General features: G+C 46.9%; 1 protein-coding gene across 1 annotated transcript; it reads right to left on the minus strand.

The window, feature by feature from the left end:
- Window positions 1-63: 63 nt before the first annotated feature.
- Window positions 64-13,152, minus strand: LOC135810596 (dynein axonemal heavy chain 5-like). The gene is made up of 18 exons (XM_065324089.1): window positions 12,920-13,152; window positions 11,375-11,509; window positions 9,883-9,994; window positions 9,398-9,540; window positions 8,456-8,618; window positions 7,900-8,132; window positions 7,028-7,204; window positions 6,727-6,840; window positions 6,215-6,322; window positions 5,688-5,926; window positions 5,384-5,456; window positions 4,843-4,983; window positions 4,020-4,105; window positions 3,531-3,673; window positions 3,062-3,240; window positions 1,092-1,301; window positions 611-928; window positions 64-216 (listed from the first exon to the last, which is right to left on the minus strand). The coding sequence occupies exons 1-18, from the start codon at window positions 13,124-13,126 to the stop codon at window positions 64-66; spliced, it is 2,934 nt and encodes a 977-aa protein (XP_065180161.1). The 5' UTR covers window positions 13,127-13,152.
- Between the last annotated feature and the right edge of the window lie 8,960 nt (window positions 13,153-22,112).

Here is a 22,112-nt window from a genome sequence, read left to right on the forward strand (position 1 = left end):
GTCGTGACATACACTTGACAAGGTTAACACCATGCCAGACTCCACTTCGTACCATGCGTGTTGTCATAACATTATGCAGTATGCAGTATGACGTGCACAGCTTAGACACCAAAATTCCGGCATTGCTTCCATCAGGATGTCAGTCAATTCGTGAGTAGCCGTCTCCACTGATATGTTCTTGGTCTCCAGGAGAACGGCACCATCGACACAACATTTCTGCACCGAGTGGAAATGCACAAAACGGCATGTGCACACAAAGTGTAATGCTGTCAGACCGTCGTGACATACACTTGACAAGGTTAACACCATGCCAGACTCCACTTCGTACCATGCGTGTTGTCATAACATTATGCAGTATGCAGTATGACGTGCACAGCTTAGACACCAAAATATTTGATACCTTGTCCACTACATCATAGTTATAACTATTACATCGTCCATTACATCATCCATTACATCATCAGTTTGTCACGTGTACAGAAAACAGAGAAGAGGTGTGTAGAGCTGCTGGGCCGCTGTGCACTACCACTGGGCAAGGAGACAACACACAGTCTGCACTTAACCAATGGAGAGAATCTCGAGGAACAATAAATACACAGCAAGTTCTAACCTCTGTTGTGACCAGGAACTCTTCGATTGTCCATGGCTCCTCATCGGGCAGTGTGACAAGCGGACAGGCCACCATATCCGTGAGAACCTTGTCTATTCTAAACCGCACCGTTTCCAGTGCTCTGTCCAACAGCAGGTTACAGATCTCCAACTCAACGTTGCACTGACTGATGAACTTCTCAATCAAAACACTCGTCCAATTGATGGATGTCAACCCCGGCTGGAATGCCTCGTCAAGTTTTTCCACAAGCGGCCGGGAGATGCGCTGCAGAACCTCTGGAATCTGTGACAGGAGTGCTTCTCTTTCTGAGATAAGACGCTATCATTAGCAATGAGAGAGAGAGAACACAAACACGCATTAACACAGCCAATTTGCTCAAGAATTGCCTATTTCAACTCTCAATACTACACACATACCCGTACACCCTGTACACACTAAATGTATGTCACGTTTAAACTAGGAAGTAGATCTGAAGGCTGACCTTGAGCTCATCAGCCGTGTTTTTCAGCTTTTCATCCATGCTCAGCAGTCGCACGGCAGCCTTGGGGATCTCCAGGCCGTGAACTCTGTGCAAGCAATCGGCTTCACGTAGTCCTTCCAGAATCCTCTTGTCCAAGTTGACCAGCATGTTATCGGTCTCTGGAACTCTCAACAGCAGTGGTGCATGGAGACTACTCAGCAGAGATGACACCTGGGAATAGCACAGAGACAAGGGTAATGACAGAAACAGCACAGAGACAAGGGTAATGACAGAAATAGCACAGAGACAAGGGTAATGACAGAAATAGCACAGAGACAAGGGTAATGACAGAAATAGCACAGAGACAAGGGGGATGACAGAAATAGCACAGAGACAAGGGTAATGACAGAAATAGCACAGAGACAAGGGGGATGACAGAAATAGCACAGAGACAAGGGTAATGACAGAAATAGCACAGAGACAAGGGTAATGACAGAAATAGCACAGAGACAAGGGTAATGACAGAAATAGCACAGAGACAAGGGTAATGACAGAAATAGCACAGAGACAAGGGTAATGACAGAAATAGCACAGAGACAAGGGTAATGACAGAAATAGCACAGAGACAAGGGTAATGACAGAAATAGCACAGAGACAAGGGTAATGACAGAAATAGCACAGAGACAAGGGTAATGACAGAAATAGCACAGAGACAAGGGTAATGACAGAAATAGCACAGAGACAAGGGTAATGACAGAAATAGCACAGAGACAAGGGTAATGACAGAAATAGCACAGAGACAAGGGGGATGGCAGAAATAGCACAGAATAAAGTGTTTTATAGGCCTTTCTGTATTGCGCTATGTCCAGTTTCCACAAACATTGTACAGTTAAACCTGCAACTAACGACCACCCCTTGGGGCCAGAGAAAGCGGTCTATGGTGGCAGGTGGTCCTTAGTTAGAGGTTTGCACCGCACAACCATAGTAAAACCTGCAACTAACGACCACCCCTTGGGGCCAGAGAAAGCGGTCTATGGTGGCAGGTGGTCCTTAGTTAGAGGTTTGCACCGCACAACCATAGTAAAACCTGCAACTAACGACCACCCCTTGGGGCCAGAGAAAGCGGTCTATGGTGGCAGGTGGTCCTTAGTTAGAGGTTTGCACCGCACAACCATAGTAAAACCTGCAACTAACGACCACCCCTTGGGGCCAGAGAAAGCGGTCTATGGTGGCAGGTGGTCCTTAGTTAGAGGTTTGCACCGCACAACCATAGTAAAACCTGCAACTAACGACCACCCCTTGGGGCCAGAGAAAGCGGTCTATGGTGGCAGGTGGTCCTTAGTTAGAGGTTGGCACCGCACAACCATAATATAATATGAATGTGAGACCGTCCGTGCCTGCCGAAGTGGTCAGTAGTGCCAGGCCGGTCGCTAGTCACGGTGGTCAGTAGTGCCAGGCCGGTCGCTAGTCACGGTGGTCAGTAGTGCCAGGCTGGTCGCTAGTCACGGTGGTCAGTAGTGCCAGCCTGGTCGCTAGTCACGGTGGTCAGTAGTGCCAGCCTGGTCGCTAGTCACGGTGGTCTTCAGTTACAGGTCTTACTCTACATGTATTGTATTGTATTTATTTAAAAGGATTCTCCAAAAGCAAATGGATGCTTATCACGGAAGTCTCCCACATAAATATCGCAAGAAAAATGGGGAAATGGGGTACATGTACATACATGCACATGCGAACATGATCTGCATTCCCCACCATCACTGGCTACGTAATCCTTTATGGGACAAGTCATACAAACGCCTACATGTAGTTTTGAGTAGCAATAAGCGGACACCGTACTATCACATCATTTCATCAAGTCCGATGGAGAAGGAACATGGGGTAACTTCCAATGCATGCATTCATCATCCATTAGCCTAAGAAGGAGCTGTAAGTACACCCACTGTACAACAGACGAAACATTCACCCACATCAACCATACAATCTCAACATACCCTCTCTTCAAAAGCATTGTAGAAAAGGATTTCAAACTTCATCAGCACCGTGCAGACACTGTTGTATTTGCGGATCATTCGCTTGGCGTCCATGCCTTTCAGGAGCATGGGCCGCTCCTTGAACACTTCCATGGGATCTTGAAGTTGGCGGCGCAGCTGTCTAGCCCATGCAATGCGACCTGCAAGCCAACAGAGACACACATCGCAAGATAACCCTGATAGCACTTCCTGCATATTACCTGGGTTGATCCAGGCAAGCAACATAGGTACAACTTGAGCACATCAAGAACCCCTTTATTCTATAGTATAACATGGGTCAACAAAACCAGCTGCAAGCTCAGGCAACACATGCATTCATACACACAGGGTTCTTAGGCTCCACTGGAAAGCTGATGTCAACAGGTTTTGTGTTCTTCATTGCACGCACGCACAAAGAGACTGTATATTTTCCTCAGGAAGTCACCCCTACCTGCCAGCGGAGGCATATCTCTGTCAATCGGAGGTCCGTCCTTCAGCTCCATGTACAGCTTCTGCACGGCGATGATGTCCTTCTCGAAGTGAGTAAGGACAGCTTTGTAGGCTTCGTCCAGGCCGATGTCATCCATCTTCAAACTGCATGCACACGCCACAAGAAATCATGCGAGCGAGCGCACAGCCATGCTCAAGACCGTTCATTTCCTCGTACATTGCAAGAAGTCGGGTAAGCAAAGACATGTGCACACAAGAGGACTACGAAGTCAGTGGGTCTTAGTGCTAACTAATACTGACATCAGGGTGTTTAGGCTACGATTCAAGCAAACACAAAATATGATCTGATAATTGGTACAAGGACTTTTAAGTCCTTTGCAGAGTGACACACCAATCCGAAACAGAGAATCCACATGCTAGTTTGCAGTACTCTGCTCGCTTTTTGAACAAATACAGAAATCTAGTAGAGAAATCATGCTGGGCAGCTTACCGACTGTATCTTTCAAGAAGACGCAATGACCGCGGTGTAGACTGGATGATGGAGAATGACTGGGAGAGGACGTGGCATAGTCGATTCTAAGAAAAGAATGATCGGGAGAAGATGTGGCAAAGATGATTCTAAGGACAAAACTACCAGGACTACAAACCAGCACAGAACGTTTCCTTAAGCCAAGAATAGAAAAGAAAAAAGACCAAGGAACTACAAGTTACGCTACAATGTCCACTAACACCACCAGTAACTTAACGATCAACAATCCTCGACTCTCCATCCGAGTCCATTCTTTTAAAAAAAATTAAATTTCACGGTTCGCGTGAGACTCAGCTGGAAGCCGAGTTTTCCGCATCCGCCGTGGGAACGCCACCACCCTCTAGGATCAAGGCGCAGATGCAGCGCCTAAACGCTGGGAGGTGAGTAGATCAGACCCACCACCAAGTGGTAAAAGACCGAATCCCATTAGCTGCATCTATGCAGGCAAGCATAGTGGGATGGTCTAAGACTATGATTGAGAAACAGAGGGTACCAGGTTCAAGTCCTGCTTGGAAGCGGAAGGAATTTTTCCAGCCGTGCTGCGACCCACAGTTAATTGGGAACTCGTGCCCTGGCACGAGGGTAACATGGTCCATTCTTAATCCAAGCATAATGACATTTTGCCTGGGAATTGCATTTCGAGATGACTCAAGTTCATTTGTGTGAGTATTTGGCAGTGACGGATTCATAAAGTTCATCATGTAGCTCCATGAAGGCTTCATTGGAATAATATTATTTGCAATATCAGCAAATGTTGTTGTAGTGTGAGCCTTTCCATACTAACGTGTTGATCAGCCATTTTGCCCTTGAAGTCGTCGTAGTCCTGATCGAACTCAGGGCGGCGGTGATCCAGAACATCATACGGCCGCTTCACCAAGTTGGTAGCAGCCAAGTTCACCGCTTTCCAAAGACCTTCACTGTCAATCTGCAGAGAAATCACACACAGAAACAACAATAGCATCAATAACAACAAAAAATGGCATACGAGTAGCGTGTCACAGTAGGGTCAAAAAGAAGTTTAAAAATCTATCCTGATGACCATTATGGTAGTTATGCTAAACTTCCCCTTTGTATTTCTACTCCAGGATAATTTGTTCAGGGCAGAAGCAACCTCTTTTGGGGTGGGATGGCTCAGTGTAGGGGCTCGGCGACAGTCCTGTAAGTAAGAAAGGGTCCATTTCCATGCCAACTGATAGGAAAGGGGCAGTTATGGCTGCCTGGGCCACCCACAATTTTAATGAAATATATCTGAACTGGCCCAGCTCCATTAAAGAATATCAGGGGCCGAATGAAGTGCCAAAGAGGGACATGGTCACACGCAATACCTGCTCTATACGGCAATTCTCCAGCACAGAGTACTTGGTGATCGAGGTCATGACATCCCTGACGCGATTCAGCCTGCAACATATAACCAAAAAAAAAGAAAGCAGTCAGTTTAATAAGGCACAAAACAATGCCTAGAACAGACCGGAAGAGGTGGATTGGAAATCTGGAAACACTGACCATAGGAAGACGTCTGGTAGAGGAGTAGCATTCATATAAACCTTTGAAAATAGTTTTTCTGTCAATTATTGCTCCAGAATGTATGGTCCAAACACAACGCGTGTTCTTTCATGGTGAGCAGCTTACCGCTTAACGAACGTGGTGAACTTGCCGAAAATGTACATTTCACTGAAGTCAAACGGCTTGTCGTTCCTGCTCTGCTGCAACTTCTCCTTTGTGCGACGGAAACAGACCTGATACTGGTCGTTTAGATTGAGGCAAGCTGCAATCTTCTCACACATCATGCTGAAGTCTTGGTCCCACACACGCTCCATGCCTTCGTGCGTCAGATAGCGCTTGCAAGCCGTGATCATCTGGTTGGTCACCTGGTTTCGACATACAAACAGACACACACGCACATACACACACATACACACACACACACACACACACACACACACGTATGGACACACACACGGACACACACACACACAAACTGTGACTAGTTCTGTGATGGTCATGTACCATAATCGCACATGGCAATGAGTTCTAAGGAAACGTTAAGCATGCACAATCTCTCTCTCTCTCTCTGTCTCCCTCTATTATATGAATGTATGTCCAGGTCTATGCCATTTCCTGCCGTACGTTGCCTCTCTCTCTCTACCCTTACACACCTTCACAAACAGTGCTGTCATTCTCTCTGGTGTATTGTAGTGTCGTGAGTAACTGTTGATCATACGAATAGAGTTGATCAGGCCGGGAATCGAGGTTACCATGGATACCTGGAGAACAGAAAAACGACATCATGAACAGGGTAACATGAACAAAGAGTTTTTTCAGCATTTCTGCCTGCTAACTGGCCTATTTCCTTTTCCAAGGTGTAACATTTTATTCAGAAGCTACAAATACGTGATTCAGTAGTCTAAAGAATAGAGTACAGGCCTTTACAAAAATCGGCCCGGAATCACGTTCTGTCCGGATCACAGTGAAATTGATAGTCAAACAAGGATGAAAGCTCAGTACACAATGTTGGCTCAAGTCGGCTAAACCCAGTTGAAGAATTATCATGTGAAACACACCTAGTGCACAACATATGCATAAAAGCCACTCTAAGTGAACAACCCCTCAGACCTTCGGCCTCGCGACACAGGCAGATATAGCACGTCTTCACAATGGCATGACTCACTGGATCGCTCTGGTAGAGTGGCTCGCAATACTTCTCCAACGTGTAGAGAAACTTGACATTGTCCTTGGCTTCACTGCTCCGTTCAGTGATGGTCGTATCCAAGACTCTCCATCTCTGATAAAGAACAGAGGGACAAGCACGCACACACAGAGATGATTTTCTCTGTGTCTGGATATGCCGTGAAACTGTGAAGCCAGTGCACCGGACGACCACAATGCAAGTTGTACTATGAGGGTACTCACTATGTGAATCAACAGAATACACACCAGTGACAAACAGACGGCAGAACGAACCATCATACCTTCAACATTCTGGATTTCGCAACAGTAAGAACGCCAACAACAACTCTACATTGCGGACTGTTGATGTGATCAACAAGACAGTTGAACTTGGCCAACCGCTGCTTCCAGTGCTCCAGCTCAGCCTTAGGACCGACATCATCCGCTTCTTGTCGCATCTGTTCATTCTGCGTCAGGATCTGCAATGGACAAGGACAGAGAGTGTGATGTGGAGAGAATAGAGCCTTTTCCATATGCGATTGGGTTCCCAAATGTGCTCTGTATAGGGAAGCGCCGTAACCCGGGGAGTCCAGATGAAGGTAGTCTACCTGTACTTCATGTGGTATTGTTCCTATTGTTTGAACTTCTGTGCTCAATTTCTCCTTTTTGAGGCTCCACCATATTAAATGCTGGCTTGGGATAATGACGTACAATGTTAGACACTGGAACAGTACACATACCCGTAATGCCGCGTAGAAAAGCAGGTGCTTATGGCCGCATAAGCCGGTGTTCAAACCATGCTTCTATTCAAGTTATGCTTCTATTCAAAACATGCTTCTACGTCAACATCATCAGTCTACACTGTGCAGTGCATACTGGCACGTATGTACGTGCACATGTACTTTGCAGGGAGCGGCTTCTATTCAAACCATGCTTCTGTGTCACGACGCGCTTCAAAAAATCGGCGTCTATTCGAGTCATGCTTCTATACAGGTCATGCTTTTATACGCGACACTACAGAAACACAAAGCGCAACATTCGTTCTGGAAATATACCTTGAACCACAGACCATATTACTTATTTCAATTAAACAAAGCATATGAATCCTATTTGCCAGCATGTTTTGCATTGCATGTGCCAAGTCCAGTCATGGGTGACTCAAAGCAGCACTCACGAGATTAATCTCATCGCACCACTTAGTCAAGCACGTCTCCAATGCCTGTACCACCTCGGCAGAGCTAGCCAGTTCACGGTACTGCAGTGGAGTAGCACCGTTCACCAGCTGATGAGGTGAGCTGTCCGAAAGCTTGATGACATCATCCACGGACGCCTGCGCCGTACCCAGCACGGCCACAAAGGAGTCCATTATCGAGAGGAAGTCATCGCGCGGCGTTGATCGTGGTGCACCTGGACACATCGTCACACAGAGACATATGGCAGTAGCGATTTTCAATTTTTAGAGAAAACCAGATGAATTGGAGAAGTATGCAGATAGATGATGGATAAACAAGACTCTCTAACACAAAGGGGTGGCTACATGTCTCTTCCATTACACTGCTTGATAAACGGAAAACCCAAGGAGGTTTACAAAAGGAAAGCCCAATCTGACAATAACTATACACTTCATGAAGCAGTCAACGTCCAATGGTGACACAAGTCCTGGACAGCAAACAGACTCAATCAGTGGAACAAAAGGCAGGGTGGAAAACAAGGGGGGTGTTTTTCCTCACCTGGAGGTCCACTGCTCTTGTTGGCTGGCTGAGCAGCACTTTTGGCCAAGTCACCCCAGGAAGCAAGACTCTGATTCTTCAATGACAGAATGAATACTTCAACCAGCAACTCTTGGATGGCGCCGAGAATCCCACGGCCGCACAGTGTTCCAAAGTTAATCTCCTGTCAGAGAAGAAAGAATCACAGGAATCATGAGAATGGGAAGCATGGAAATGCAAACAAGGCCACACGACAAAAATATAGCTGCATCATACCGGTAGGCCTGCTGGTGCATAATTATTGTTTCTCGATTTATTCCAGTGCATTGAAGCTAAATTAATCCTGCAGACAGATGTGTTAACCCCATAATTATGTTTCATTTGGGCTACATGCAAACCGTAAATTATTATTGAAGGTGCCAAGTCCTCATTCCGCAGGCTACTTGAAAGCACGTACACATCAGTGGCAGTTACACCATTGTTGGTGCTACGTGATGTTGATATACATGGGATATAGTAAAGCACATGTAGGTATTGCACTTGTGTCACACAACGGCCTAGCAAGGCCAAGGCTGTCGTGAATATGCATCACGAATCCGCGTTACGCTCATTATGTCTTTATTTGTTTATGTGTTACATCATGTTGACGTCATGCTGATCTCTTGCTGCACGCATCGCGTGCACCGTTTTGCAGCTCTCAGGCCAGAGCATGCGCAGCGAGCCTGTGGCTCCTTTTTTCCTGCCTTTTCCCTTTGGCATGCTTCACTTGTCTGAACTTGTTTCAAATAAGGTTTTCTGGTGACACTCTTTTTCAAGTCACCTAATCCTTTCAAGTAACAAGTGCAATGTCGTTCCGTGAACCGGAACCCCTCCATATTTGAGTTACCAAGACGTATTTGTGCGTGGCTATACAAGCTCTCCCACTCAACAGTTCAAAGTTGCGCACAAAGGCATTCACCATACCTGTGCCATGTTGATAGTGGTGAGAGGTTTGCTTGTTGTGCGGATGAAGAAATAGCCTCTACCCGCATAGGTGATATCGCTGCCATCAGACACTTGGAGCTTGGGCTTCACAGGAGGTGCTTTGCTTTGACGGGTCCCTACCTCTGCAAGGATAGCAGGTACAGAACAGTTTACTCTCGGTTTGCTCATGGATTTGGTGAATGAGATAAAATTTTGACATACAGTTTTCAACTCCCTGGACCTTATGAATATTTGACAATTCTGGTAAAATGTAATGGTAGTGTGTCTTTAGAGAATTCAAATACAAGTACATGGGTGCAGTACCAGAATGCGCAAGAGTATTGTTTCTAGTTGATCAGTAGTCAATATAACAGAGCTAATAACACAACAATGGTGTATCATCTAATCAAACCAAGTCTGCCACTCAAATACCTGGGCGAGCATCCTGTCCACCATACACTTGCAATGAACTACTCCACCCTCACCTCCGCCACCTTCCGTGTCCTGTTCCACAGCATCAGCCCGGTAGGTAGTCTGGTCCATGACAAGAAGATAACGCTGGCCTTCTCCAGCAAAGAATGCATCAATCCGGGTCAGCTACACATCACACACGAGAGCAAGGGAGAAAGAGCATACATAACCATCACCAACAGATTTGCACGTACACAGGCAGGGGATTACCAAGTATACTACGATGCTATGATTCATCTTTGCAGATCTAAATCTTTGAAGGGTGGTGGCGTTCCTACAGATGCTGAAAACTCAGTCTAACCGAGTCTCAAGCGAACCGTGACATATTTTTTATGACACAAGGAACTGCCGTCCGGAAGCAATTCGGTGCTGGAGCATTCAAGGCTGAGCTCTGCGGTGCTGGAGCATTCAAGGCTGAGCTCTGTAAAACATCATCTCCACTGCTTTACAGTGCAACATAAGATAGATAAACAGGTGGCTAGACTATTGCACGGAAAGACAGAAGTGATCGCGACAAAGTTGACGTTTCGACCATACTGGTCTTCTTCAGAAAAAAATTTTTGTTGGTGGAGGGAAGACACTAATAAAAGAGCATGAGAATTGCAGGAAAGTGCCAATTTGCGATGTCAATTAACAGGATATCAAATTTGCAGTACATGTATATGAACTTTAGCAAGAGACCGAAGCATATAGCAGCAGCAGACACAGCAGTAGCAGCAGCAAGCGCAGTCTTCGGCGATGGCCCAGGTGCCAAAATTGACTGCATTGGCACTATAGTGCAAATAAGGGGTGTGTAATGGGAAGTTGAAAACAGGGTGGTGTGATTCAGAGGTATATCTGTGTGTAGGACCACTGGAAATGAGGAACGATACGAATGATTTATAAGGCTCTCCACCTGATACTTATAAGGCGAATTGATGTAACGCTGAAGTTTGTGAAAAACCTAGGTTTGCTATGGGATCGCGATACGTTGAGAATGGTTGTGCAAAAGCTGCGAAGTAGATGCCACTAAATCACGCCAGACACCAACCAGGCATATGCAGTACAGTAAGAGTTCAACGTACAAATTGTGTGGTACCAGGCTGGGAGTGGCTCGGGTTAACATAACATCTCGATGAGAGGCATAAGGGATGTCGAAACCTGTTTTACAATGGTACTGCCAATCCCAGTCCTGTTTGTGTTAATGAAAGTGGCCTACAGATCCCATACTTTGTTGGTGCTATGCAAGATAATAATTATAACATTGATACTTATGCTGATGATCGTCATTTCTGAAATATTGGTGCGGGTTTTGCAGCATCTGTCGCACAGGCTCCGACATCCTTGGCATGAACTATCATGCTATCCTTCTCCTCCTTTCTTTTATCCTATTCTCACCACCCATTCTTTTCACTTTCCTCCATAATTCACCCCCTTGTTATTGAGTGATCTCTGCTCGTTTGGTCCTGAGAATTCAAATACAACAACCAAACAAACAATACAATGCTACTCGGACAATCATCTCACCTGGTCACCCTCCATGAAAGCATCCCGCACTGGGTCTTCCGGAACACCCATACGCTCAGCCACCGTCGATATCAAGTAGTCATGCCGGGTGTCCAGACGTGCCAGTTTAGCCTCGTACTCCTCTTGTGCACGAAGCTGTGAACGAATATGGCCAACAAGAAAAGTTCTTCTCAGCTTCTAGAATGTATGGTGGAAATTGTTATCTGTCAGTATCTACAACTGGGAGTCATGTTGCTGGTGTGATGAAGTCAGCCAGAGAGCCTATTTGGTAGAGGTGGAATTGCTTCTTGTAGAATGGACCCTAACTCGTGGTTGATGGTGCTGTAGGACATAAGTTTAGTTCACTAATGCATCTATGCAGAAAGGAATAAACCGGTGTTCTTCTCACTACCCAAGCAAAGCAAATATGAAGTAGCAATACGGCCAGCGCAAAGTATGGTGTATGCGTTACGGGTTCAAGCTCCGATGTGTGCTGCAGCCGCATATGGCTGGTTGACTGGCGAGTTCAGGTGAGTTCCGGCGTACGCATGTTACATGCCACCACAGCGTGCATGTACGTGTTACTTGACATGCATCAATGAATAGCGTGGGATCTGCGGGCTCTTTGGAAGCCGCTGGAGCGCGTGTGAAGTGGTGGCTTGTGCAATGTGTTAACCTACATTACCGCAAGCTCTAATGTGCTATAATAATAATAATAATAATAATAATATGAAGTAGTGGTTGCGACTTCGGCAATGATTTGTAAGAAAGGGTTTGCTCCCCACACCGGAGCTCGCGCTATTCCGCCGACTTTACTTGACACTTTACTGACTCACGACTGCCATCCAGAGCACACGAGAAGTCCATCGAACCTTAGACTCGGCAAACCTGCAAGAAAGCACCACTCCCTGCTCAATACACTGTGTATTGAGCAGGGAGTGGTGCTTTCTTGCAGGTTTGCCGAGTCTAAGATTCGATGGACTTCTCGTGTGCTCTGGATGGCAGTCGTGAGTCAGTCAAGTGTCAAGTAAAGTCGGCGGAATAGCGCGAGCTCCGGTGTGGGGAGCAAACCCTTTCTTAATAATAATAATGTTTCCGTAAAACTCTCAGACTCCATTGCAGCGTAGTTTTCACATCGGAAAATATCTCCATTGCACACCGTACATAACAGGCTCTCAGCTGCATCGAATAGCTTTCCTAATGCCAATATTTCGCCCATTGGGCATCATCTGGGCATGTTCTTAGTTGGGTAGTAAAGACACACGCACACACAAGCTTCTGGAAAACAAATCAGATACATTTATGGTGTCAGTCGAATGCATTATCCATCGTAAAGATGAAGCTTCAGTCATTTCAATTCTTGGATTTCTCTCCGAGACTGCATGTGTGGTATGAAATCGGACCATCCGGCTCTGGAGGGAAACAACCCATGAGTGCATCTACCACTTGCTATCCTAGCTGAAGGCATCGAACATCATTAGTGAATGGAAACCAGACTGGGCCGCCAAGCAGAACAATGGCCGACAAGAGAGTCCAAAGTTGTGTGTGTGTGTACAGTAATATTACCTGTTTGTCGCGGCTGCTTTCTTGCGGCTGTCCGACCGCCCTCGCACGACGTCCGGCCGCCTGCCCTCTGCGCACATGTTTGCGAACATGAGCGGGTCGCAGCCCTGGTGGTGGGCTGGGAACAGCCAGGCCTGGTACCACCGTAGCGGCCGTAGCACCCACTCGTACCAGAGGAGAAGCTGCCGGCGCACCTTGATCCTCCGCCATGTTCGTACCCTCCGGTTCAATGCCGATTCTCGACTCGGCTACCTTGTCGGTTCGGACATGGTGTATCACTCGATGTCCACCTCTTCAATGTGACCCTGGGTAGACGTCAAATATCTGTACTAGCCTGCACGTACAAGTCCAGCACCAATGCTCTCCAAACCACTAAAATCACTGATCCAAAGCAAGCGAGAGAACTCGTCCGAATCTTTCCCCTTTCGAATGAATGGTGTGGCAAAAATTCAAAGACAAGTGACGGAACGCGGTGAATGAACGGTGATGATCACAACACTCGAAAAACAGGTAAGAAATCACCACGTGTGTGATCCGGCCAGAGCTGGCCGTTCGCTTGGACTCTTGAACCCTGCTAGCCACCACCACCGATTGTCCTTCAGAATATCAGAGTAGTCACCTACATGTACATGTAGACCTAGGCCACCTCTGACTCTGTACTCGCTGTCTCCCACCGCACACCTCAAAAACTCCTTTACTTCTTTTTGGTACTGGCACGGACTCAGTGGCAGTCAACAAACCAAATTATTTGCATCACGTCAACATGGTCAAGGAGCTGTGCTTCTGCCAGACTACACAGTCGAGTTCGCACCCCAACGGCCCAAGCACTGAAATGTCATGTAGATCTACCAGATGTAGATCTACCAGATATTTCACCGCGGGTTGAGTGTTGCTGAATGAGAGTTGTTTACCGAAAGCACTACGTAAAAGATCCCACCGCTTGGCGCCACATGGACCATGCCATGGTGGTGAAAGACTAAGTCAGTAAGTGTCAAGGCTCAGACAAGTCAAGAGTCCACATGGTCAAGACTCAAGACAAGTACAGATCTACATGGTTGTACCTGTAATCATGGTGATAAATATACTAGTATGTCACCATGGTCACTGCACGTATGCGGTGTGCGGGAGCTCCAGCCATTCTACATGATTGTATGAGTATGAGTACTAAGACTAAGTCTATGACTCTGTCTGAGCGCTCGCGATACCATGGAATACACTTGCCATGCTTGCAAGTACTTTTTGTCTTTAGTTGCAGCGCAGTTCAATACAATGCCAATGCATGGCCTGTACTAGTACTATGCCTGGGCCCCTGCAGCTGTACCCAATGACTGTGTAGGTTACATACGCAGCTGAACCCCCCCCCCCCCTATGCCATGGCCCATACCATGCATATGCACGACTGCATCACTGACCTCCCATCCTCAGAGTCATAACGAGGCATCATAATCACAGTCTGTCAGCGCCGCCGTGCTGTCCATACTAAAATAGGAACAAGCCTCATAGGCAATCGATCACACAACATGATATCAATGCCAATGGCCTGACACAACTAAAGAAGAGGCAAAACAAAATTAATAATATTATTTAATACAAATGTGATAATGATACTGTGACAGCAATACAGAACGCAGAGCACAGTAACATAAATTGTTGCCTGACGATTGCGAGAGCATGAAACTTGAAGTAGCAGCAAACAAGCCTTGATTGTCCTTGTTGTTCTCTAAATTGGGCTTATACAAACGTTGAAATGCTCATTGTGGCCATGTTTAGCCATTACTGTGCCCCGCGTTCTGTATTGCTGTCATCATTATCACATTGCAGTGGATGGGCACTTTGTTAGCACCCAGGTATTTTTTAAGAAAAAGAAAATGAAACTTGACAATCTGTACAGAGTGGTAACTCCGATTCATGATAATCTCTGCTAGATCAGTCTGTATCTGTGTTACCTAGTTGCCAACAAGCCGGGCTTCGGAAACAGGAACATCGGGAGATGCGTCATCCATCCCCCTGTGCCAGGGAAATGGCGAGCCGGCCACGTGCAGGCACCCAGGTATTTTTTAAGAAAAAGAAAATGAAACTTGACAATCTGTACAGAGTGGTAACTCCGATTCATGATAGTCTCTGCTAAATCAGTCTGTATCTGTGTAAGCTAGTTGCCAACAAGCCGGGCTTCGGAAACAGGAACATCTGGAGATGCGTCATCCATCCCCCTGTGCCAGGGAAATGGCTAGCCGGCCACGTACAGACACATGATGTTGGCACGCAGGAGAGCAAAGGCCGGATGGCTCCGGATGATTGAGATATGGGTATGATACCCAACCGTTGAGCAACCATGCTCTCTTTCTCTTTCTCTCTTTCTCTCTCTCTCTCTCTCTCTCTCTCTCTCTCTCTCTCTCTCTCTCTCTCTCTCTCTCTCTCTCTCTCTCTCTCTCTCTCTCCCTATCTATCTATCTATGTACAGTCACCTTCGCTTATAACGACACTCGGCGGGGCATCAAAAAGGTGTCCTTATTCGCGAAGTGTCGTTATACCCGAAGTCTCATTATAATGTATTACAGTGGGATGGGACTTTGCTCTGGGCATGGAAGTTCTGTCGTTATTCGCGAATTGTCGTTACATCCGCAGTCGTTATTAGCGAAGTTGACTGTATCTATAAAACAGAGAGGTTCCAGGCTGTCCAAGAGAGTGCTCAATACCGAGAGGCAGAGCATCTATCTATCTATCTATCTGTCCATCTATCCGATATAGAAAATAGTATTTCTCTCTCTCTCTCTCCCTCCGTCCCTCCCTCTCTCTCTCTCTCTCTCTCTCTCTCTCTCTCTCTCTCTCTCTCTCTCTCTCTCTCTCTCTCTCTCCCCCTCTCTCTCTCTCTCTCTCTCTCTCTCTCTCTCTCTCTCTCGTTTATTGAGGTGCGTTGAAATTTATTCTCTTTATCTTATTTCTTTTCTATAATTTCCCCATACATTATGAGTTCCTATCAGTTGCTGTGAACACCTAGAATGGAGAGCGCTTGCTCGAGCGTTGAACCGAGTTCTTAATCCACCATACCCAGTTTGCAAGGCTGGGCGGGGTTGTGAGCAGGCTTTCATTTAATCTTTTCTTATTATTTCTGCTTTTCATCTCATTACAAAAATTCTGCGCATTTTTTCTCCATCTGCGCATAAAATCTAGACTGACAACCTGCTTGTTAAATCATGCACCTGCTTTCAGGCGCAAAAACCCTGTTGTAGAGGTCTCTGTCCTCATTTGTTAGACTTACCTGTCTTTAGGCCAAGTAAAAAAAAAAGCTAGATGATCGTCCCCGTCCGCCCCAGTTTTTGTCAGGGCCCCAAGAAATATTTTATTTTTTAAATCGTGAGTTTTTGCCGAAATCGTTGGTTTTTTACCGATCGCGGATGCAGGAAACATGTGCACGCTTTGTTTAATACTTTCTTTACTATATGGACCACATACTACTAGTATATCACAACGTCAGTATCGATCTGCTGAAGAAAGAAAAAGAAAAAAAGAAAAAAAAAGAAAAAAAGAGAAAAAAAACCTTGATGTTGTTGTGTACACTGTGTGCATGAGAGGGTAAAAAGTAAAAAAATAAAAATAAAATCCTCCCGCCCTCCCCGATTTTTCCAAAAAAAAGGACGATCATCTAGTAATTTTTTTTACTCGGCCTTATAAATGTAACTTTCTCTCTCTCTCTTTCTTTCTCTCTCTCTCTCTCTCTTTCTCTCTCTCTCTCTCTCTCTCTCTCTCTCTATCTCTCTCTTTCTCTCTCTCTCTCTCTCTCTCTCTCTCTCTCTCTCTCTCTCTCTCTAAGACTGCCAGGGACCTACGTAAGCTGAAGCTTGATCAATCTATATTATTTACTTTGTTTTAAATCTTCTTTCTCTCATTTCTGTTGCATTTTCAGATGCCCTCATAAGCCTCTGATTCATAGTACACCCCCCTTGGCCCGCACAGTCCGTGTTCATTCCGAGACCGGAATGGTCGGAGGAGTACACTGCGCCTGACCAGCACAGCTCTTGTAGTACCTACTACACCTTTGTTGTCTTTGTCTCTTTTATTACCCCTATTACTTTGTAGGGATGTGCACAGCACTCAGTGACTACCCATACCACCAGTTGTTCCAAGGACAAGAGGAGTGAAACCCAACATCTCCGCCTCCCGCACTCGTAACAGAGTCGTTCATCATAGTGGCGTCTCTTCTCAGCTTCATGCTTGTTGAAAGCTGATTGGATGTGGGCCGACCGGTTCGAAGCTGCATATGGGTTGAATACCCTTACATTAAAAAAAAAAGCAGCGTTCAAATCGTCCGCCCCGCACCCCGCCTGCCACAATGTCAAGCCATGCCTATTCAGCAGTTATAGCCGTCCGATGCCGAAACCAATCACCAGTGGTTGGATGAAGGCGGGGTTCCACTACGACGTTGTTTGCCACTCTCCGGAGCATGCTAGCGGTGACGTCACACACCTCATTGTGATGTATTGCAGGAAAGCCACCCTATGGGCATGACAAGGCGTGGCATAGATCAAAACTGGCTATACAGGCACAGCTACGGGGAAGACCAGTCAATGGTCAGCCATACCGAAGGGCGATGCCATCCCGGAACTCACCATTGGTCCGTGCGAATCCGTGGCGCTTCACTGGTCGGCAAGTCAGCCAACTGGACGCTCCGGGCTGCGAGGTCAATTGACCGCAATAAGAAAGTTCTGCTGGCGCCGCCGCAAGGAAATGAAACACTCTGTTCTTAGCAGCATGTCTGTTTGAAGCCGACAACTTGCGCTTGGTGGAACGAATGCAATCCAACGAATCACTCAGGGAGCCTGAGAAGTTGAGAACGAATGCGTTCCACCAGAGGTGCAGTAATGGCTTTTGATGTTTTATACTGGTGGCCTAGAGTGGTGGGGACTACAATGCCCAAACCACCATGTCGGCAAGGGAAGGAAACCATTGTCCTCTCCATTTCATGTGGGTGGTATACACTACTATTCAGTTACCATCGGGAGGAGCTTGTGATGAATATCCTCCTCCAATGGCTTGAGAACTTCTGCAGCACCCTCCACCGTCCGGCAGAGAAACGTCCATCTATTCTGCAGCCCATTCACAAAAGCATGGTAGGCTGCCTGCGGTTGCGACTCAGCAAACTCACACAACTTGTTCAACTATCGGGGTATAATCCGAGGAATCCACTCAATCTTTCAGCCAGGAGCAGAGCCGAGGGCTGCGCCAGGATGACAGCAGCCATCCATCCTCACTTGAACGCCAGTGTCTGCGAATAGCTCAAGCGCTCCATGATACTTGTCTGGCTTCACCAGAAGTACCGATTTGGTCGAATTCAAATGGTACCCGTAAGCTTCCCCAAGGCTGCTCAGGGAGTCTCACCATGCACGAACTGCCGGCAATCGACCTGCTCCGGAATAATCATCTGCAAACCATGATGATTGTTTGGATGATGTCAGCCGTTGAGACACCCTCAATCAATGGCATGACCCCCAGCCCATACATGGCCATTGATAATAATTAATGATAGGGGATCTACCTACGTGATACCCTCTGCACGATTAAAGGGGAAGTTAAGGCAAAAATTAAAATTTCACCAGTTGTAGTCTTCGGGGTGCTGAGTCGAATGGTCTTTGTCCGAGGAAGCTGAGACGCTCCCTTCCTACTTGAATCCCAATTGAACTCGCGCACTTCCACCGAAACTGGGTGACTGCGCCCTACGAGATGGGGATTTGTATGCAAAATGTCACTAAAAGCGCCATTTCGTTCTTATAAAAGCACGGATGACCGCGATTGGCCCATATGTTGTAGTCTTTTGGACGCTGAGTCGACTGGTTTTGGTCCGAAAAGGCTGCGATGCAGCGTTCCTCCTTTATTCCCAATCGAACATGGTTGAACAAGTGGTCACGTGCTCCTGGGTGCCCAAATCACCTGGTCACCACGCCAGCAGGTGACAACTTTCACACCAAGGTTCAACTCGAGTTCAACTCGAGTGACAGGACTGCACTAGGGCTTGGCGGATAATGCCGGCAGAATTTTCGGCAGAAAACGCCTGTTTGGGGGGTCGAGCATATTTCGGCAGAACGGGGGCTGAAAAAGCATTCTCTGCCATGTCAAATGACAGTTACCACGGAATTGGCGTGCGACGTTCTGCTTTTGCAGCAGATTTGCCGCGTTCTTCGACACGCAGTCCATCCATCCACCAAATGTGGCCGAAGCTGTTACTTTGTGGAAGGTAGCAGCCTTGAATGGCAGGCCAGTGGCAGAAGTCTAAGTAAGAGTCGTAGATCTACATAATATTGCCCAGTTGCAGCGATTTTCGACCTTCGGTGAAAAAGCCCGCTGTGTGAAAAGATTCAAATCGAATCATCTTTTGCTGCGCAAGCCGGGCCGCGGACGGGTATTCCGTGGATCACGACACCAGTGAAGTCAGACTTGAAAATGTTCGCAAAACAAGCATTTTGCAACGAAGGTCGAAAATCGCTGCACCTGGGCCATATTATGTAGTGTGGCTAGCCTTCATACGTTATTGCCTTTTAGCAGCCCCATTTACCTCTTTGTGTGATATTTCCCCAGCCTTCAGCACAGCCATTTCCTCTGGCTAACGCAGTCAGTCCAAATGAGAACTGATCATAAAGGCTAGAATGCCTTGTCTAGTATTTCACATGACTCATCTTTTTAGATCCTGAACCCAATTATGTGTGCCAAGTGTATTTTTACATAACTGGATTTCAGCAGAAATTTCAGCAGAAAATGCACTTTCATGAGCAGAATATTGAGCAGACCGAAAAGCAGAATGAGGGATTTCGGCGAGCATTATCCGCCTAGCCCTAGACTGCACCCAAAAAAGGTCAAACAGGCTAGTAAGTTGTACCCTGCAGGCACGGTGACCAGGTGACTGGCGTACGCAGGAGCACGTGACCACTTGTTCAACCATGTTCGATTGGGAATAAAGGCGGAACGCTGCATCGCAGCCTTTTCGGACCAAAACCAGTCGACTCAGCGTCCAAAAGACTACAACATATGGGCCAATCGCGGTCATCCGTGCTTTTATAAGAACGAAATGGCGCTTTTAGTGACATTTTGCATACAAATCCCCATCTAGTAAGGCGCAGTCACCCAGTTTCGGTGGAAGTGCGCGAGTTCGATTGGGATTCAAGTAGGAAGGGAGCGTCTCAGCTTCCTCGGACCAAGACCATTCGACTCAGCACCCCGAAGACTACAACTGGTGAAATTTTAATTTTTGCCTTAACTTCCCCTTTAATGCACGATCTCACCATCAATATACAGACGGGCGGGACTACGGTACGTGTTAAAGGGGAAGTTAAGGCAAAAATTAAAATTTCACCAGCTGTAGTCTTCGGGGTGCTGAGTCGAATGGTCGTGGTCCGAGGAAGCTGAGACGCTCCCTTCCTACTTGAATCCCAATCGAACTCGCGCACTTCCACCGAAACTGGGTGACTGCGCCCTACGAGATGGGGATTTGTATGCAAAATGTCACTAAAAGCGCCATTTCGTTCTTATAAAAGCACGGATGACCGCGATTGGCCTATATGTTGTAGCCTTTTGGACGCTGAGTCGACTGGTTTTGGTCCGAAAAGGCTGCGATGCAGCGTTCCTCCTTTATTCCCAATCGAACATGGTTGAACAAGCGGTCACGTGATGCTGCGTACGCCAGTCACCTGGTCACCGTGCCTGCAGGGTACAACTTACTAGCCTGTTTGACCTTTTTTTGAGTGCAGTCCTGTCACTCGAGTTGAACTCGAGTTGAACCTTGGTGTGAAAGTTGTCGCCTACTGGCGCGGTGACCAGGTGATTTGGGCACCCAGGAGCACGTGACCGCTTGTTCAACCATGTTCGATTGGGAATAAAGGAGGAACGCTGCTTCGCAGCCTTTTCGGACCAAAACCAGTCGACTCAGCGTCCAAAAGACTACAACATATGGGCCAATCGCGGTCATCCGTGCTTTTATAAGAACGAAATGGCGCTTTTAGTGACATTTTGCATACAAATCCCCATCTAGTAGGGCGCAGTCACCCAGTTTCGGTGGAAGTGCGCGAGTTCAATTGGGATTCAAGTAGGAAGGGGGCGTCCCAGCTTTCTCGGACCAAGACCATTCGACTCAGCACCCCGAAGACTACAACTGGTGAAATTTTAATGTTTGCCTTAATTTCCCCTTTAATGACCGCGGAAGAGAGAGAAGGGCATGAATGACGGATATTTTGTAGACAGTATCCACGATTCAGTCTGTTAAATGCATTTAACGCATAAGCAATCATAATTCCATCAACGTCTGGTGAGTGAAAGACACCACACATTGCATGAACTGCAGCCTCGACACCGCATTCCCGACCGGCACAAAGCTGAAGAGAACCTGCTACTTCCTGGACTTTATTGCCAAGAACACCCATAATTATTGCTTTCCCGATTATGCGTCGCATTACCTTGCCTATCCCGATGGGCCTCACGCCTAGATTTTTGTCCCGAGGAATAAGCCTGCAAGCGGTGTAGGCTTCTAAACTGACTGGATCAGCACAAGCGGTGGCGATGCGAATGGCACAGGTGGCGATAGCATCACATAAACCACCAGATGCCTGACCGAACGAAGTGAGCATACGCCGCCAGATGCCTCCACTCCAGATGGTCCTGTAGCTCCCTCGACCTTCAGAGCAGTTTGTCGAATGCTATCTCTTGTTATAGCTGCAAATAGAAATGGATGTGGAGGCTGTAGCGGGGCACCATCAGGTACAGATCCGGGATGAATAGGCGTTGCCTCCGGATGTTTACCCTTCAGAATATCACGCACCATTTCACCATCAATTTCATCGTCAAGTCGCACTTCCCCGCTCATTACCATCCAGCATTCGCAAAGCTGACTTGAGTTTGCCTGATGTCACCGTTGAGGCAAAATCTCTGGCAGGATCATTCATATTGGACGGACGAGTTCTTTTTGCCCGATCATCCAGCTGCTGGTGGATTGTTCAGTTCAACTTCTGCACTCATGAAGGAGCTCCCGAACCTCGCCCCGGCTCCATAACTCCATTCGACGTTTCAAACATGCTGCTGCAGAGTCAGGCCTCACGCCACATGGTTTTTGAAACAAGAGCTGTTGATATACCATGGCGACCTTTATAGCAATTCCTTCGTAAGGGCCGTTTCACACGAGGTACAAAATCGCGTACATGTCACGTTTCCGGTTATG

The sequence above is a fragment of the Sycon ciliatum genome, chromosome 2 (genome assembly GCF_964019385.1).
Source record: "Sycon ciliatum chromosome 2, ocSycCili1.1, whole genome shotgun sequence".
Taxonomy (NCBI): Eukaryota; Metazoa; Porifera; class Calcarea; order Leucosolenida; family Sycettidae; genus Sycon; species Sycon ciliatum.

Excerpts from the sequence above, each read along its gene's own strand:
- LOC135810596 (XM_065324089.1), bottom strand. The coding sequence starts at position 13,126 with ATGGCGGAGGATCAAGGTGCGCCGGCAGCTTCTCCTCTGGTACGAGTG. Across the intron at positions 5,457-5,687 it reads TTCACCACGTTCGTTAAGCG|GCTGAATCGCGTCAGGGATG; the intron begins GTAAGCTGCTCA and ends TATATGTTGCAG. Across the intron at positions 4,106-4,842 it reads GCAAAATGGCTGATCAACAC|AATCGACTATGCCACGTCCT; the intron begins GTTAGTATGGAA and ends TTCTTTTCTTAG.